This window comes from Oncorhynchus tshawytscha, linkage group LG01 (assembly GCF_018296145.1).
Source record: "Oncorhynchus tshawytscha isolate Ot180627B linkage group LG01, Otsh_v2.0, whole genome shotgun sequence".
NCBI lineage: Eukaryota > Metazoa > Chordata > Actinopteri > Salmoniformes > Salmonidae > Oncorhynchus > Oncorhynchus tshawytscha.
In genome coordinates, this window is record NC_056429.1 from 45421630 (window position 1) to 45442047 (window position 20418).

Consider the following 20418-nt stretch of genomic DNA (forward strand, 5'->3'; position numbering starts at 1 on the left):
GAGGGTTGATCCGAGCATTCTGACCACCCAACGTTGGCTAGCTTACAAGCTACTGCCAGACACAAATGAGAGAACACCTCACTGACGATTTCTCACCCTGGCAGAGCTGGTTAGGCTGTTTTCATGTTATACAGATAGTTGGTGACTACGTGTGCTGCTGGCAATATAATTACGCTTTTTTGCCGACATTTTTACTGAAACATTCAACGGGCGTTGAGCGTTCGTAAATTCATCAGCAACTTAACGAACTCACCCAAACAAACAATGTCCATTGAGAACGCACGACTATACCACTTAGCAAAGCAGGACGTGAATAATCTTTGGGTAGTTATAGTTAGATAGTTATTATACTGGCAAGATCAATGTATTAGTAGCCAACTAAAGTTAGGTAGCTAGCTAACATACTGCTGTAATGATATGCGGTTCGTCAGGATAGCGTGGCTAACAAATTGTCAGCAAACATAATGTGTAACAACTTATTTGGAGTCATTACTTTACTCAACATTTGTTCCAATTAGTTAAAGCAATGAATTTGAATGAACTCTCGTTGGCTGTATAATTTCCAAAATGTTCTTCAAATCTGAAAAGGTGAATACATGCCCATTTGAGGAAGAATTACATTATGCACTAAAAGCACAGAAATGTTGGCTAATGTAGTACGACATTCAGGAACTTTTGGCATACTAACTATATCCATACTATGACCAATAAGCATACTACATATACCATCAATTTAAGTCACAAATAGTACGGTTAGTATGAGTATTCGAACACCGCTCTAGTCATGATTGTGGTCAAGTTCTGCCTACGGCTTGGTATGAAATGTAGCCGTAATGCTGAGAGGGCATTGTAACACAATACGGTCTTAATGTTTGCTAGGCAGCGCCTGTTACTACTATCCTAAGCAATAGCCTACCTGCGTGGTCAACTATTTCAGCACCATTTCGGGCTGCTTAGAAACAAAAGTGGGGACTCGTCTTGAGAAATCAACGTCAGATGTTTCCTTTTCACGGAATCTCCATTTGGATATTGGTTAGGCTGCAATTAGGCTGTAGAAATAGTACCTAAGTTGAGTGCTGCTCATGATCATATTGTCTAGTTGGCTTATTTACTAGCACAGATCACAACATTTTGCCAGAATGTTATGTAACTTAGCCTAGGCCATCTTCTGACCAAAAGCCTGTGACTTGTCTTAATCAATGTGATTTTGTTTCACTGAATAGCTGTCTGTGTGATTAGATACACATACAGTACCAGTCAAAAGTTTACACACACCTACTCATTCAAGGGTTTTTATTTGGACCATTTTCTATATTATAGAGAAGACATCAAAACTACAAAATAAAACATGGAATCGTGTAGTAACAAAGGGTGTTAAACAAAACATATTTTACATTTTAGATTCTTCAAATAGTCACCCTTTGCCTTGATGACAGCTTTGCACTCAACCAGCTTCATGAGGTAATCACCTGAAATGCATTTCAATTAACAGGTGTTAAAAAAGGTCATTTCTGGAATTTCTTTCCTTCTTAATGTGTTTCAGCTAATCAGTTCCCCATGGTATTAAGAAGATAGGCCTATTTTGTTTTTGTTTTTAAAACTTGTCCATATTATGGCAAGAACAACTCAATCAAGCAAAGAGAAGCGACAGTCCATTACTTTAACACACAAAAGTCAGTCAATATGGAAAATTAAGAACTTTTCAAGCGTAGTCGCAAAAACCATCAAGCACTATGGACTGCCATAGAAAGGGAAAACCCAGTTACCTCTGCTGCAGAGGACAAGTTAATTCAAGTTACCAGCCTCAGAAAATCAGCAATTAACTGCACATCAGATTGCAGCCCAAATAAATGCTTCAGAGTTCACGTAACAGACACATTAACTGTTCAGAGCAGACCGTGAATCAGGCTGCAAATATTTTTTTAAACACTAAAAGTAGACTAATCAGATGAAACTTGCATGGGCCAAGATACATACGCAACGGACATTAGGCCGGTGGTTCTCGGTCCAAATGTGATTTTTGGTTCCAACTGCCGTGTCTTTGTGAGACACAGAGTAGGTGAACAGATGATCTCCGCATGTGTGGTTCCCACCGTGAAGCATGGAGAAGGTGGTTTGCTGGTGACACTGTCTGTGATTTATTTAGAATTCAAGGCACACTTAACCAGCATGGCTATCACAGCATTCTGCAGCAACACACCATCCCATCTGGTTTGCTCTTAGTGGGACTATCATTTGTTTTTCAACAGGACAATGACCCAACACCTCCAGGCTGTGTAAGGGCTTTTTGACCAAGGAGAGTGATGGAGTGCTGCATCAAATGACCCGGCCTCTGCAATCACCCGGTTTGAGATGAGTCGGACCGCAGAGTGAAGGAAAAGCAGCCAACGTGTGTTCACCATATGTGGGAACTCCTTCAAGACTGTTGGAAAAGCATTCCTGGTGAAGCTGCTTGAGAGAATGCCAAGAGTGTGCAAATCTGTCATCAATGCAAAAGGGTGGCTAAGAATCTAACATATATTTTGATTTAACACTTTTTTGGTTACTACATGATTCCATGTGTGTTATTTCATAATTTTGTCCATGAGTCCTCTGAAACACGACACTGTCAAGCCACACTGCTTCTTGACACACTGCTCGCTTAACCCGGAAGCCAGCCGCACCAATGTGTTCGGAGGAAACACCGTACAACTGGCGACCGTGTCAGCGTGCATGCGCCCCACAGGAGTCGCTAGAGTGCAACGGGACAAGGATATCCTGGCTGGCCAAACCTCATGGGTCTGCAACACAGCCCGGGATCGAGCCCGGCACTGCGATGTGCCTTAGACCACTGCGCTGCTCAGGAGGCCCATCTGTATATTTGGTTAATTTTCTGGCTGGCCAAATAAGAAAAACATTTAGCATGCAATAATGTAGTCTAAATCAAGTGTATGCCTATCATTTTGCTAAATCGCGTAAAGGCAACACCAGAAAGTTGTGAAATATGAACACAAGACAACGCTTTTGAAAATATAGATTTCAATAAAAAAAATTTTTTTATTGGTATCATGATTAAGATACTCTCAATGTAATACCCTATGACTGCTCCCTAACAAAGCGGAGTGAGGGTAGGAAAGCGATGGACCATGTGGATCATATGTGCCTTTTTCAAAATATAACTTTTATATGACAGTGGTTCCACATGTTGCCGTGACTCAAATTGTATGGGGAAATTATTATTTGTATTTTGTTACATTTCATTATATTCTATAGCCTACTAAATGGATCACGCCTACAGACAGTGATTCACATGGCAGTGGCTTGCTACATAAAGCAGGCAGACGGGCATCGGGGCATTCAGTTACAGTTCAATTGAATGTTAGAATGGGCAAAAGTGACCTAATCGACATTGAGCATGGTATGATCTTCGGCGCGACGCGCCAGTATCTCAGAAACGGTCGCTCTCCTGGGCTTTTCACACATGTGTCTAGAGTTTACCGAGAATGATGCAACAAACAAACAAAAACATCCAGTCAGCACAAGTCCTGTGGGCAAAAACAGCTCGGTGATGAGGGAGGTCGAAGGAAAATGACAAGAATCACACAGGCTGGTGGCGTACTGGTATGGAGAATGTTTTCCTGGCATGTTAGGTCCCTTGATACCAACTGAGCAATGAATGTTTCCAACACCATGTTTCCAACATCCATGCCCTGAAGCATATAGGCTGTTCCGGAGGAAAGGGAGGGTCTGACCTGGTACTGGGTGTACCTAATAAAGTAGCTAGTGAGAGAGTTTGTGTGCGTTGACATCAGGGTAACCTCGTGTATCTTGTCTGTTTAATTAGCAAAATAACTATTGATTTCATGTGCATGGCGCCACTATGCATCTTATATGCTGCACAGATCGGTAACATAATTAAACCCCAAATATTAGTCCTGTTTCTTAGGACCTGCCTATAACAAATAATGGATTTCTTTGAGAGGACTTATGTTCAATGGATTTATTAAAAATAGATGTCCGCCCACGTCTACTCCCACTCCTAAACTTGCCGGCATTCGCAAGGGAGATAAAGGCTTATCCCGGCAAGAATGTGGTAAGAACGGGACTGTATGACGTGGGCTGTCTATACAGGCAACATACAGTAAAGTCTTTACGTCAAGGGTAATAGGGTAGGCTACACTACGTCTTTTTAAAATGCTGACATGAAACCTTCTCTGGAGATATGGAGAGGCATTTTACTTGTCTGTAAAAGAATGCCACTTCCGAAGCGGGACTACGGTCAATCACTAGGCGACCAGGACTGTCAATCAAATCATCTCAAACTGCTACACCAAAGATTTGTATAACTAACCCTAGATCGACTCTGGTCTGTAATTTCTAATGGTAGCGAATTAATCATAGTGGGCAGTCCAAGCAAGGAGGTGGACAGTCAAACACGAGCTAGTGAGATTCTATTGGCGCGTTCTACCATTTATTTGCATATTTCCGTTAGCGAATGCCTTATCTGAAGTGAGCGTGTGCAATAACTCAAAACTTTGGCAAAGGGTATAGTCTACATAAACGCAGTCCACTGTTACAGATTCCAGTTTTGGAAACAGAAAACTGTATGGAAAATCCATCTTGCTTTAGATTCTCCCAATGCCAGCTACTAGGTTTCCTCTAATTGTAAATGCCAATTGGATGCTTCACATTTAAACATCCAGTGAAATCTGGCACAGACCAGTCGCTCTTTAAATTATATATATATATTTTTTAAATAGTACTTTAAAAGGATGTTAAATACCGTGCCTTACCAAGCCATTTAGTAGAAATGAAACACATCTAGCTACCATACCCTAAAAAAACAACATAAAAAACATCAATCAGCAACATTTGTTGTCAGGGAAACAATAGACCATTCTATGCCGGACTGTCTGAAAAGATCAACGCTACAGATGCAGCATTATTATATATATTTTTTTTAATTGTCGCTAATCGACATGTTACTGTAGCTGCATTGTGTCTGTAAAGGGTTGCGGTAGATAACTTCATTGCCCAGCCTTAACGGTCATACATACAGTACTTAACTTCTTATGGCTGCAGGGGCAGTATTGAGTAGCTTGGACGAAAGGTGCCCAGAGTCAATGGCCTGCTCCTCAGTCCCAGTTGCTATTATATGCATATTATTAGTAGTATTGGATAGAAAACACTTAAGTTTCTAAAACTGTTTGAATGATATATGTGAGTATAACAGAACTCTTATGGCAGGCAAAAACCTGAGAGGAAATCCAAATAGGAAGTGGAAAATCTGAGGTTGGTCTATTTTCAACCCAGCCCCTATTGAATACACAGTGGGCTATGGATAAAGTTGCACTTCCTAGGGCTTCCACTGGATGTCAACCGTCTTTAGAAACTTGATTGAGGCTTCTACTGTGTTGTGGAGCCGGATGGGAGCTCTTTGAGTCAGTGGTCTGGCAGAGAGCCAGGTCTTGGTCACGCGCATTACACATGATATAGCGATAGTACATGATAGCGTACCATGTTCCATGGTACCTCTACAGACATAGGAATTCTCCGGTTGGAACTTTATTGAAGATTTATGATAACATCCTAAAGATTGATTCTATACTTAGTATGACAAGTTTCTTCGACCTGTAATAACTTCTTGAACTTTTCGTCCGACGTTCAGATGGACCTGCACGAACGTTTGGCTTTGTGTACTAAACGGGCTAACAAAAGTAGCTACTTGGACATTATCGAACAAATCAAGCATTTATTGTGGAACACTGATTCCTGGGAGTGCATTCTGATGAAGATCGTCAAAGTTAACTTCTTGTAACTAGGGGACAGTATTTTCATTTTTGGAAAAAATAACGTTCCCAAAGTAAACGGGCTATTTTGTCAGGACAAGATGCTAGAATATGCATATAATTGACAGCTTAGGATAGAAAACACTAAAGTTTCCAAAACTGTAAAAATATTGTCTGTGAGTATAACAGAACTGATATTGCAGGCGAAAGCATGAGAAAAATCCAATCCGGAAATGACTCATGTTTTGAAAGCTCTGCGTTCCGATGCGTCCCTATTGAGCAGTGAATGGACTATCAACCAGATTCCTTTTTCTACGTATTCCCCAAGGTGTCTACAGCATTTTGACGTAGTTTCACGCCTTTATGTTGAAGAATGAGCGTAAGCGACTACATTGCGTAAGTGGTCACCTGATGGCTCTCAGAGTGATTCTTGCGTAAAATACAGAGGTAGACATTTTCTCTCGGTCCTACTGAAAATCCAATTGTCCCGGTGGATATATTATCGAATAGATATTTGAAAAACACCTTGAGGATCGATTATAAACAACGTTTGCCATGTTTCTGTCGATATTATGGAGCTAATTTGGAATTTTTTTCGCCGTTGTCGTGACCGCAATTTCCAGGCGATTTCTCAGCCAAACGTGAAGAACAAAACGGAGCTATTTCGCCTACAAAAATAATATTTTTGGAAAAAAGGAACATTTGCTATCTTACTGGGAGTCTCGTGAGTGAAAACATCTGAAGCTCAAAGGTAAACGATTTAATTTGATTGTTTTTCTGATTTTCGTGACCAAGTTACCTGCTGCTAGCTAGGCATAATGCTATGCTAGGCTATCGATAAACTTACACAAATGCTTGTCTTGCTTTGGCTGTAAAGCATACTTTGAAAATCTGAGATGACAGGGTGATTAACAAAAGGCTAAGCTGTGTCTCAATATATTTCACTTGTGATTTGCATAAATAGGACTATTTTCTAGTAATATTTATGTCTGTTGCGTTATGCTAATTAGTGTCAGATGATGACAACGGTCCCGTTCACGGGATGGGGTGTCACTAGAGGTTAAGGGGCGGCCATCGCCACAGTATGGGTAGAGTAGACCACCAGACCTTGTTATGGGTCTCACACACTCACACACACTTGTTTCAGGACTCACCATCACCACTGATAACACACACATGCAGTGGGTCCATTAACACATGGATAACAGTCCTAGAGAGTGAGGTTGGGCTCAAGCTCCCAGTCTGCATTTATCCGCATACAGACAGGCCAGGGAATGAGCCAGTCAGTCACCAGTAATAAAAGTGTAAGCTCATTTGGTGAAAACTTGTCTTGCTACTGTTTTAGAAATCTTGAGGTAGTTAAAAAATAAATAAAAAAAGACTCTTGCTTCGCGACATACGTCATCAATTTTGGCCACCAGGTGTGTCCGTATAGCCTCTCCCCTGAACATAACAGTAGGCCAGTGGGAGGACAGAAGCAGGTGACCCAACCGTGGATTGTCATTACTTTCATTTCCAATTCAATTGCAGTCATTGCAGTCATTCTGTTCAGATTTTTCAGTCATTCTACTACAGATTTTGAAACATAATGACAAGTTTTAGTCACTTAAAGACGCACTATGCAGAAATTACGCCACCATTTCCTAGTTGCTAAAATTCTAATAGTTTGCCTAATTTCAGTTTGACAAAACAAGCAAGTACAGTGTAGAGAATCATTGCACCATCTAAACCGCTGTGAAAAACGTAACGGGAAGCATAGAAATAGCACACAGATCTACCGCTTCTTAGACTTGCTTTCAATGAGAATGACAGATCGAAACCGTACCGTTACCCACAAAATGTGATACATACCGAACTGTGGGCCCACTGTACCATTGCATCCCTTGTGAACACTGAGTGTGAGAGGAAGAGCTCACTTAACACATACAAACCAGATTATAAATTGTGACAGCGAGAGGGGAGAGACTGAAAAGGTTACATTGAGAGGGAAAAAACCTGAAACATTTAGGAAGAGGAACGAGACGTTCATTTATTTTACAGTGCATATTGCCTGCTTCCCCAGAAACACCTTACAGACAAAAGGACACGGAAATCCTTTTGTTCACAACTTGAGATTACTATTGCCTGTTAGAGTTAATCTGTGGCATTTTGCCATATTCTAATCTAATAAACAGAATGCAAAAAAAATACTTGTATAGAATACAGAATCAAAAAAAGGTACAAAACAAAGGCCAGGGAAAACAACTTCTCAGACAAACATTTGCATCGCAATGGCTTAGGGCTCTTTTATAAATCCTAGCTATGGGTTTGTATAAAAGACATTTCACAGAACATGGTCTTCTTTTAGAATGCCATCAAACAGAATACTTTTCTGCAGAAGATGACCTTATGTACAGTACATTCAGAAAGTACTCAGACCCCTTGACTTGCACATTATGTTACAGCCTTATACTAAAACTGATTTTTTTTTTTAAAGTCCCTCTTCAATTTATAATGACAAAGCAACAGGTTTATATACATTTTAGCAAATTGATGTAATAAAAAAACAACTTTTATATCACATTTACATACAGTTGAAGTCGAAAGTTTCCATACACCTTAGCAAAATACATTTAAACTCCATTTCACTATTCCTGACCAATAAATCGTAGTAAAAATTCCCCGTCTATGGTCAGTTAGGATCACCACTTGATTTTAAGAATGATAAAAGTCCAAATAATAGGAGAATTATTTTTCTCAGCTTTTATTTCTTTCATCACATTCCCAGTAGGTCAGAAGTTTACATAGACTGTTAGAATTTGGTAGCATTGACCTTTAATAGTTTAACTTGGGTCAAACATTTCAGGTAGCCTTCCACAAGCATCCCACAATAAGTTGGGTGAATGTTGGCCCATTCCTCCTGACAAAGCTGGTGTAACAGTCAGGTTACCTTGCTCATAACACACTTCTTCAGTTCTGCCCACACATTTTCTATAGGCTTGAGGTCAGGGCTTTGTGATGGCCACTCCAATACCTTGACATGGTTGTCCTTAAGCCATTTTGCCACAACTTTGGAAGTATGCTTGGGGTCATTGTATATTGGATATTTCTCCAAAAAGTACAATCTTTGTCCCCATGTGCAGTTGCAGACCGTAGTCTGGCATTTTTATGGCGGTTTTGGAGCAGTGACTTCTTCCTTGCTGAGCGGCTTCCCAGGTTATGTCGATATAGGACTCGTTTTACTGTGGATATAGATACTTTTGTACCCGTTTCCTCCAGCATCTTCACATGGTCCTTTGCTGTTGATTTGCACTTTCTGCACCAAAGTACGTTCATGTCTAGGAGACAGAACACGCCTCCTTCCTGAGCATTATGACGGCTGCGTGGGCCCATGGTGTTTATACTTGCGTACTATTGTTTGTACAGATGAACGTGGTAGCTTCAGGCATTTGGAAATTGCTCCAAAGGATGAACCAGACTTGAAGGTGTACAACTTTTTTTCTGATGTCTTGGCTGATTTCCCCATGATGTCAAGCAAAGAGGCACTGAGTTTGAAGGTAGGCCTTGAAATGCATCCACAGGTTCATCTCCAATTGGCTCAAATTATGTGAATTAGCCTGTCAGAAGCTTCTAAAGCCATGACACCATTTCCTGGAATTTCCAAGCTATTTAAAGGCACAGTCAACTTAGTGCATGTAAACTTGACTCACTGGAATTGTGATACAGTGAATAAGTGAAATAACCTGTCTGTAAACAAGTGTTGGAAAAGTGACTTGTGTCAAGCACAAAGTAGATGTCCTAACCGACTTGCCAAAACTATAGTTTGTTAACCTCTCTGTGCACGGAATCCGCTAGCGGGCTGAAATTCCACAACACACGGTGATCGCTACACAAATAGTCATATTAAACATTCATGAAAATACAAGTGTCTCACATGTATCTAAAGTCTAGAATCTTGCTAATCCAACTGTGTTGACAGATTTAAAAAAGGATTTACTGAGAAAGAATACGATGCGATTATCTGAGCATAGAGCCCCATAAAAAAAACTATTTTAACCAGCACAGGCGTAACATAATCACAAACTGCATTAAAATAAATGGTTTACCTTTGACAATCTTCGTCTGTTTGCAATTCCAATGCTCATTGTTACACAATGAATGATCTTTTGTTTAATAAAATCAGTTTTTATCGTGAATTCCGTCTCATTCCATTTTTGACGACACATTCCAGGTAAATAACCCACACAGAACGTGACTTTTCCAGTCATGTTTGGTTTCACTGCAATCAACTGGTTTGTTTTGTAACACAATCAAACGTGATGGGCCATTTCGCGGGACGTATTGACTGAAAGAAACCGATTTGAAGACAACAAGTCATGACATCATTGTGCACCAATGATTTGCCCGCTGTTTCGTTGATTGACTGTCTATTAACCCAATGACCACTGATCATCTTGAAATCTAGCTGGTTAGATAGCCAATGAGCTGAGGTAAACGGCAATAGGTCAAGTTCATGTGTTGCAAGACCAACCCATGTAGTAAGCTCCAGCATAAAGAGAGTCATCCGCTATTGAAGTTTCATACCGGAAAGAGAAACACATATTACGCACATATAACGCGCACATTCAGCTGTTTATATATATCAATCAGTATTGCGACTAAGTCAGGGAAAGCTAAATCTAAGTCTAGATATACAGATATACACACAATTTTAGAATAAATTGATTGGGAAAGTGAGACAGAGATTGTTGTAGGACAATTCATTTAGCGATTGTGGATGAATATTTTTTGAAAGGGAGAGGACATTGTTTTGGACTGGTAAGTTCTTATCATGCTAATGCCCTTGTTTGAAATTAATAATATAAAACATTTTATTTTTATTTTATTTTAGAAGCAATATATAAACATGTAATGTTATGAAATGTGAGATGCGCGTGTCTGCCGCCCCACCCCAACCCACACGAAATAGCCTATTTGAGGCTGTTGAGGGGAGGGCAGGCCCACAACAATGGCCAAAGTGAAATGGAGACAGTAGATACAGCTGGTCTGTTGTAATATAATAAAGGCACGGGATTTAGCTGGTCTGTCATAATATAAAAGAGACAGTAGATCTAGCAGGTCATAATAATATATTCAACCTTATGTTCCCTATACCCCATATATATATATGTTTATTATACCTGTTGAATAAGGGCTCATATGTGAAACTATTCTAACTGAACATTTTCTTTCACAGTGACACTGACTCCGAATGGGAGTCTTATCCGGTGTCCTGTGTGAATTTAAGCATGCTCTCTCTAATTCTCTCGGAGGAGGACCTGAACCCTAGGACCATGCGTCAGGACTACCTGGCATGATGACTCCTTGCTGTCCCCAGTCCACCTGGCCCTGCTGCTGTTCCAGTTTCAACTGTTTTGCCTGCGGCTATGGTACCCTAAAATGTTCATTTTTACTCGAGGTGCTGTCCTGTTGCACACACTACAACCACTGATCTCCACCCGGCACAGCCAGAAGAGCACTGGCTGGGTTTTAGCCTTTCTAGGGAGTTTTTCCTAGCCACCGTGCTTCTACACCTGCATTGCTTGCTGTTTGGGGTTTTAGGCTGGGGCTATATAAATAGATTTGATTTGTTAGAGGACTGAAGGTCTTCCAAATATTGAAAGTGTGTAAATAGTTACCCATGTTATTTTGTAAATGTATATTTTTTTTTAATCAATAATTATATTTTTCCCAAATGTATTTTATTTGTGGGGGGGGGGGAGTCACCAATTTGGCCACTTGGGTACATTTGGGCTACTTGTGTGGGACACCTGGGTAGCACACTCATTTTGGAAGTTATCATTCTGAAACTTTGCACAAGTACTGTTGCCCTCTTATATTTTTCACTGAAATTGTCCCCATCATCCGATCTGAATGTTTGTTTTATCTTGTTCATTTTAAAGATACAAAAATAAAAATAAAAAACATATGGTTTTTTCCATTGTTTTATCTAAACCAGATGTATTGTGTTATATTCTCCTACATTCAATTCACATTTACACAAACTTCAGTGTTTTCTTTCAAAAGGTACCAAGAATATGCATATCCTTGGTTCTGTGCCTGAGCTACAGGCTGTTAGACTTGGGTATGTCTTCAGGCAGAAATTGCACAAAGTAGGGGAGGTTTTATCAAGAAATTTGGGGAGCGGTTGAATTTTTTTTGTTAATGACTCCAACCTAAGTGCATGTAAACTTCTGACTTCAACTAAGTATTCAGACCCTTTACTCAGTACTTTGTTGAAGCACCTTCGGCAGTGATTACAGCCTCAAGTCTTCTTGGGTATGACACTACAATCTTGGCACACCTGTATTTGGAGTTTCTCCCATTCATCTGTGCAGATCCTATCAAGCTCTGTCAGGTTGGATGGGGAGAAAACCTGCACAGCTATTCTCCGGTCTCTCCAGAGATGTTCGATTGGAATCAAGTCCGGGTTCTGGCTTGGCCACAAGGACATTCATTGACTTGTCCCAAAGCCACTCCTGCATTGTTGTGGCTGTGTGCTTAGGGTCGTTGTCCTGTCGGAAGGTGAACCTTCGTCCCAGTCGGCAGTCTTGAGCAGGTTTTCATCAAGGATCTCTCCGTTCTTTGCTCCGTTCATCTTCACCTCAATCCCGACTAGTCTCCCAGTCTCTGCAGCTGAAACACAACCCCACAGCATTATGCTGCCACCACCATGCTTCACCAGGGATGGGCCAGGTGTCCTCCAGACGTGACACTTGGCATTCTGACCAAGGAGGTTCATCTTGGGGGCCTCCCGAGTGGCACAGCGGTCTAAGGCATTACTACAGCCCCGGGTTCGAGCCCAGGCTGGGTCACAACCGGCTGTGACCAGGAGACCCATGAGGCTGCTCACAATTGTCCAAGCATCATCCGGTTTAGGGAATTTCCCATAGCGACTCCTTGTGGTGAGCCGCATGTTTCCTCCGACACATTGTGGCTTCCGGGTTAAAAGAGCAGCGTGTCAAGAAGCAATGCGGCTTGGCCGGGTCATGTTTTGGAGGACGTATAGCTCTCAAGCTGTACCTCCCCCGAGTCTGTAGCGGAGCTGCAACTATGGGAAAAGACTAACTACCAATTGGATTCCACAAAATGTCCCCGTGGCCTGCACACTCACCTGACATGTCACACATTAAGCATGTTTGGGATGCTCTGGATCGACAGTGTTCCAGACAATATTCGCACAATCATTGTGGTCCACATTCCACAATCAACAGCCTGATCAACACTACGCGAAAGAGATGTGTTGCACTGCTTGAGGTAAATGGTGGTCACACAAAAAGTTAGGTACCTGTGACGAACAGATGCATATCTGTATACCCAGTCATGTGAAATCCATAGATTTTGGGCCAAATTAATTTAAATTGACTGATTTCCATATATGAACTGTAACACAGTAAAATCTTTGAGATTGTAGCATTTATAATTTTTTTAGCCTTTTATTTAACGAAGCAAGTCGGTTAAGAACAAATTCTTATTTACAATGGCGGCCTATCGGGGAACAATGGGTTAACCTCTCTAGGGTAGGGCGCAGCATTCTGAATTTTGGATGAAAAGCATGCCCAAATTAAACGGCCTGCTGCTCGGGCCCAGAAGATATGATATGCATACAACTGGTAGATTTGGATAGAAAACACTAAAGTTTCCAAAACTGTTAAATAGTGTCTGTGTATAACAGACATGATTTGGCAGGCAAAAACCTGAGAAAAATCAATTCAGGAAGTTTTTAGTTTGTTTGGTTTTGTAGTTTTCTATTCAATGCCATTACAGTATCCATTGACTTAGGACTCAATTTGCAGTTCCCATGCCTTCCACTAGATGTCAACAGTCTTTAGAAATGGTTTCAGGCTATTCTTATAAATGAGAGAGTAAGACCAGTCTGAATGAGTGGACCCTACCATGTCGCAGAGCTTTTTCATGCGCAATCCCGAGAGAGTGCATTTCTTGTTTACCTTTTATATTGACGATGTTATTGTCCGGTTGAAATATTATAGATCATTTAGGCAAAAAACAACCTGAGGATTGAATATAAACATCGTTCGACATGTTTCTATGAACTTTACGGGTGCAATTTAGATTTTTTTTGTCTGCCTGTTTTGACTGTTTGAGCCTATGGATTATTGAACGGGCAAACAAAACTGAGGTTTTTGGATATAAAGAGACTTTATTGAACAAAAGGAGCATTTATTGAGTAAATGAATGTCTTCTGAGTGCCACCATATGAAGGTCATCAAAGGTAAGGGATTAATTTTATCTCTATTTCTGAGTTTTGTAACACTTCTGCTTGGCTGGTTACTGTTTGTAATAATTTGTCACTTGGGCTATGTTCTGGGCTAGGTATGCTTTCCCCTTGGTGATTCGATCAAGCAACCTTTTGGTTACTGGCCCAACGCTCTAACCACTAGGCTACCTGCCGCCCCTTGTATTTAAAATGATGGCCTACCCCGGCCAAACCCGGACGCTGTGCTCCGCCCTATGGGACTCCCAATCCGGCTCCCAATCCCAGCCGGATGTGATACAGATGCTTTCACTTCATGCGGCCATCACAGGAATGCCTACTAGTTATTTCCTTAATGTTTACAAACAGCCTCATATGTTCTAGATAAAACGTTCTAGAGATGTGTCAGCTTTACAAGGAAGCAAACAGAGCATAATTCTGACTGTCTTGTAGCAAGAGAAATATGCAAAGACTGTAAATTAGACATTTTCATTATGCAAAATTCAGTGCAGCACAAAATTGCCAGTCAAGTCTGAAAAAAGCTACTCCAGGTCCACTCATCTAGAAAATATTCCATATTGCTAGAAAATAAATATATAGTGTAGATTAAATAAAAGGTATGGAATAGCACCTTATCTTGTACCAGGTCTTCATAATATGCATGGCTCCGAGTCATGCAAACATGGAAGATTAGAGACAATCATATTGTATGCTGTGAAATGATTTCATCATGATCTGAAAATGTTTGGATCAAAACAGGGACTGTGGGGTTTATATTTCTCTCAGACGTGGATAGTTCAAATAAAGCTGTGATAAAGACTAGGCCAACAACTATCAATAAGCTGCAAATGTTGCTACAAGCCACAATTTAAAAACACTGATTTGCCTGGTTTTTCCATACAAAATGTCCCGCATAACAAAAGGAATAACATTTCTCATAACACAAGGAATAGGATATACAGCTATAATCTTGTTTTGTTTCTCCCATTTCAATACTAAATCACTCTGTAGTAAACATCCTCACAGTAATTGTCTGGCACATGGTGAAATGAGACGGTGTGAATGTCAACATTATTTTTGGCATTTATTTTGAGGGATGGACAAGCGTAAACAATATCATCTAGCTACGCAGCTAACCCATATAGTCGTTTAGGCATTTGGGAGCGATGTTAGCAATCGATGCTAGCTAGCAAGCTATATAAACACCGTAGTCAATAACTAGATAGGGTTTTGCTCGCCTCTACCTTCGGTAAATAATTCAATCGAACGCACAACATCCATACGGCTCGCGATAGTTAATTAGCGTCATAACAGAAAACCTAGTTCTTCAATCGCTAAAGTTAGCTAGAGCAAACCCAGAATGTAGGCTAAACCTGAATTTATGGGGTTTTCAGGGACCTTAAAGATGGCTAAATACATTTACATGTCCTGCTACAACGAGACTGTGTGTAGCAAGTCGCCACGAAGAGGCCAGCCTATTTGTGCAAGCGAATCCTGCAACTTTCAGTTTAGATTCGCTGTAAAAGACCACCATAGTCCAGTAACAGGAGCTAATCTGGCCCTCCGGTTAACGAATCAACGCCAGGCCTCAATACTATATTTTTAAGAGGCGGTGGGTATTCTGTAATAATTTTGCAAGCAAATATTAGAAACATAACTATGGGAAAAACATTTCCACCCTAAGGTACAATTGTGTCGTGGCAAAATGGTGAAACAACCATATTGTTCAACTGACCACGGGCAAATAATCCTTTACTTAATTAGTTTTCAATAAATTCACTTTAAAATGTTGTGCAGAAAGAAATGTGCAACAAATAATTCGTTAGTAGAATAATGTGACGTGTATAGTCAGCAACATTGCATTACAACTATAGCTTTACTTACTTTCTCCATTTGTTAGGACACACTGACATCCAATGTAGATAAAAGTAACCAAAACAACCGCTGAAGTCCCAAGCCGCATTGTAACTTCGAGTGTGTTCTCTGTGTGTGTTTTGAGGATATCCAAAGTTCGTTTAAAAAATCCAATACAAACAAAGTTTTCAAATGGAAAAGATAAATCAAGCTAGCTAGTCCAGTTAGCACCCTTAAAAAGGGGCCAGGGGTCCAACGTGGTTGTATCTTAATTAACAGCAATATCTTCTCAGCTAACTTTGGGATTTCGGTTCTCCCTGAAGAAAATGACCACTAAATAGCTTGGTCGTGTGTTCTGGCGACACATTTGCGAATAAAAATAGTCATTTCCCACAATTGTATGGGATAGTTCACTTTAATGTTTGATTTTTCTTTTTAAAGTATTCCGATTCGAGAAAAAAAAAATCCCACACCGCTAACGTTAGCTAAACTAGAAAGTAACTAGCCACGGCCTCATTCCACGATAAACGAGGTTCCACTGTTGAAAGGCACTCAGATACCGTATTTCCGTATTATAAAGCAATTCTTTAAGATTAATGCATGATCATTTAGAAATCTGGGTGTCCTCTTCTTTCCAAAAATCCAGCTATGTAGCCGAACTTCTATAGACCCAAGAAGCTAGCTAACGTTGGCTAGCTTGCTGTAATCCACAGGTCGTTGAGTGTTTCATGCACTCCAATATTGCACTTCTTCGCGGTATCACAGGAAAAACACCTAGTTTTAAAACGTGAGAGGAAAAAATGTGAACACATCCCATGAAATTTGGATACGTGCAGGAAAAACGTGGATATATTTGAACGACCTTCCTCTGAACTGATTCAGTCGCTACAGCCAGCCCACGACAACATGAAACCCCCCCCAAAAAAATGGATCCAGCGAACATTACGTTTAGCCACTAAACAAATATCCCCCCGCTTCCAGCACATTGCTAAAAAGTGTGAGAACTCCCGTCTTCAGATTATCTGGCATGGCAAAACAGCTCATATAAACAACGAAGCTTCAAAACCGGCAATTAAATAAAGTAAATAACCGCTGTCAGAATCAGAAATATGAGGTAAACAAACGTAATGGCATAATAAACTGCTATGTGGGAAAAACTTCGATTACCGTATAAAGCACCTCTCAGGTTCCCACCTTTTTTTCTCCATGTCTATCCACCAGTAAACAACTACTACCAGTCAGCTGGGGCAGATAGGGTATGTAGGAAAACACGGACTGGAGTAACGGTGCGCACAACTATCAATGTGTGGATTGCAGTGTATAGCGTTATACAAAACCAACAGTCTAACAAAATTGTGTTAGTATGGAAGCCCATTCTCGACCCCATTTTTCTTTTAAAGGACGGCTGAATTTTCTGATTTGGCCTCGTTTTAGATTTGGTTCATTAAAATGCTAGCGGCCATGACATAGAGATAGATAGAGGACTCATAATGGATATAAATAATTTTAGCATAGACATTGCCATTGAAAGCTTCCACTATACTTCCACAATTTTAAAGTAGTCAACTGGGTGGGGATTCCAATGGATTGTTGCCTCAATGGTGCTGCCTAAGCTGTCAAAGACGCTATAATGTTGCAGATTTAAAGATGAGTCCTGTCTATCTCTATGGGCCATGACTGAATTCAAACATGAGTTGGTTGTGGTTTGATGTGGGTGTCTCGTCTGTGTGTGTTCACGGGTGGGAAGAGTTAGACAAATCATTTAGCCAATTAGCTTCTGTTGTGTGACCGAGTCAAAATAGGTTTGACTTTGGATAGCCTGTCTCAGGGGCTAGTTAGGGACCATCAATAATTACACAATGGAAATTAGAAAATATTTTTTATGTTGCACACCTTTCAGTTTTTATCATTAAATGCTTTCAATATTTGAATATGAATTTCTACACTTTAAAGTTGGTTTGAGGTTTTTAAGTAATTGAAATTTGGAGCGGTTGGAATTTTAACATATTGTCATGTACAATGTGTAATTTACCTATGGTTCCTAACTAGCCCTATAGGTATATCCAAAGTTACCTCAGGCATTACGATCAGGTCTCATGCAGCTGCACTCTGAATTTATGATTACATGTGTGCTGCCAGCTATGGGCATGTGGACAGGTTTGAAACAAACCAATATGCACAATAGTGAGGTGATTTCACAGTCAAAGTCCTGCAATAAGAGCTATGACGCTAATATGTGTGTAATCTCTAAATAGTTGTGTTCTGTGGGTGTCACTGAGTACACTGATATCAAATTTATTTATATAGCCCTTCGTACATCAGCTGATATCTCAAAGTGCTGTACAGAAACCCAGACTAAAACCCCCAACAGCAAGCAATGCAAGTGTAGAAACTCCCTAGAAAGGCCAAAACCTAGGAAGAAACCTAGAGAGGAACCAGTCTGTGGGGTGGCCAGTCCTCTTCTGGCTGTGCTGGGTGGAGATAACAGAACATGGCCAAGATGTTCAAATGTTCATAAATGACCAGCATGGTCATAATAATAATAAGGCTGAACAGTTGAAACTGGAGCAGCAGCACGGTCAGATGGACTGGGGACAGCAAGGAGTCATCATGTCAGGTAGTCCTGGGGCATGGTCCTCCGAGAGAGAGAAAGAAAGAGAGAATTAGAGAGAGCATATGTGGGGTGGCCAGGCCTCTTCTGGCTGTGCCGGGTGGAGATTTTAACAGAACATGGCCAAGATACCCCCTTTCATTTATCCACAATCCATAGGTAAGGCTGTACAGTGCATGGCTACCTCAATTACCTCGTACCCCTGCATATCAACTCAGTACTGGTACTCCCTGTATATTGATAGCCATGTTAATTTCTACTCTCTATATGTAGCCATGTTATTTTGACTATTTATTTTTTATTCCCTGTATTTATTACTTGTGTCACTATTTCAATGTTTTATTTTATTTGTTATTTAATCTCTAACTCTGCATTGTTGAAAATGGACCCGTAAGTAAGCATTTCACTGTTAGTCTACACCGGTTGTCTACGAAGCATGTGACAAATACAATTTTATTTGAATATGAACGTCAGTATGCACAGTCGGCTGAATGGGGAGGTGATTTCCCAGTCAAAGTTCCGCAATAAGAGCTATGATGCTAATATTTGTTTAGACTTATCTGTTGTGCTCTATGGGTGTCACTGAGTAGACCATTTCATTGATCCACAATCCATTTGTAAGGCTGTACAGTGCAATATTTATGTCCAATACACATAGTAATTTCACTGGTAAGCTTAAGTTGGCTCATTTCACTGTGGTTTCGGAGACTGGCAATATGAACTATGGCCCTAATATTAGTGTAATCTCTTCACAGTTGTCTTCTGTGGGTGCCACTGAGTAGACTGATACCCCATTTAATGTATCTACAATTCATAGGTCAGGCTGTACAGTGAAATATAAGTATGTCCCCAATGCAATTCTGAAGTGTAAAACATCCACAGTGCGATTTCAACATTTGTCAAATTAACAAATTATTGTATTTTGTTCCATTTATATAAAAACATTCCAAACTTCTATACAATTATTTAGTCCAAATATGTAACGACCCCTCTATTTGAAACCATTTGCATCACTTTCAATGAGGGCCTTTTATTTTGAAGGCCAACTGCAAATTCCACCATTGTGGCTAATCCTTATTGTGTCTAGCTTCACAAAGGTTCTCGGTCTCCTCTGCCTCCTCCTGCATGCATTGTAGACTGCCTCAGCAGTACTCTCTGTAAAGCAAAGTTATGATGAGAACTTAGTAGCCTATTTTTTTCTCTTGCTGAGGTCAAGCTCTGTTTAACGTTTGCTTCTTACTTCATCCTTCTAGCTAGCTGGCTAACACTAGCCAGAGCCCTTTAACGTTACTGCAATACTAAAATAAGTCACTACCGGTAGCTAGCCAACTGACTGACTGACCTATCCATAATTGACTATTTATCAGTCCTGCACTCATCCTCCAAAAGCAGTGGTCTAAGTACTTAAGTAAAATACTTTAAAGTACTACTTGTCGTTTGGGGGCATCTGTACTTTACTATTTATATTTCTGATAACTTTTACTTTCATTCCACTACATTCCTAAATAAAGTGTACTTTTTACTCCCATACATTTTCCCTGACACCCAAAGGCTTTTTAATTAATTGATTTGCAAATTATGGTGGAAAATAAGTATTCGGTCAATAACAAAGGTTTCTCAATACTTTGTTATATACCCTTTGTTGGCAATGACAGAGGTCAAACGTTTTCTGTAAGTCTTCACAAGGTTTTCACACTGTTGCTGGTATTTTGGCCCATTCCTCCATGCAGATCTCCTCTAGAGCAGTGATGTTTTGGGGCGGTTGCTGGGCAACACGGACTTTCAACTCCCTCCAAAGATTTTCTATGGGGTTGAGATCTGGAGACTGGCTAGGCCACTCCAGGACCTTGAAATGCTTCTAACGAAGCCACTCCTTCGTTGCCCGGGCGGTGTGTTTGGGATCATTGTCATGCTGAAAGACCCAGCCACGTTTCATCTTCAATGCCCTTGCT

At 40.4% G+C, this 20418-nt stretch overlaps 1 protein-coding gene across 1 annotated transcript in view; it reads right to left on the minus strand.

Annotated features, from left to right (window-relative positions):
* The window catches only part of LOC112251212 (insulin receptor), a 121273-nt gene extending 104180 nt beyond the window's left edge, over window positions 1–17093 (minus strand). Inside the window, exon 1 of the mRNA XM_024422064.2 lies at window positions 15886–17093. Coding sequence (XP_024277832.1) covers window positions 15886–15964 — 79 coding nt within the window. The 5' untranslated portion in view covers window positions 15965–17093. The remainder of the gene's footprint in view (window positions 1–15885) is intronic.
* Between the last annotated feature and the right edge of the window lie 3325 nt (window positions 17094–20418).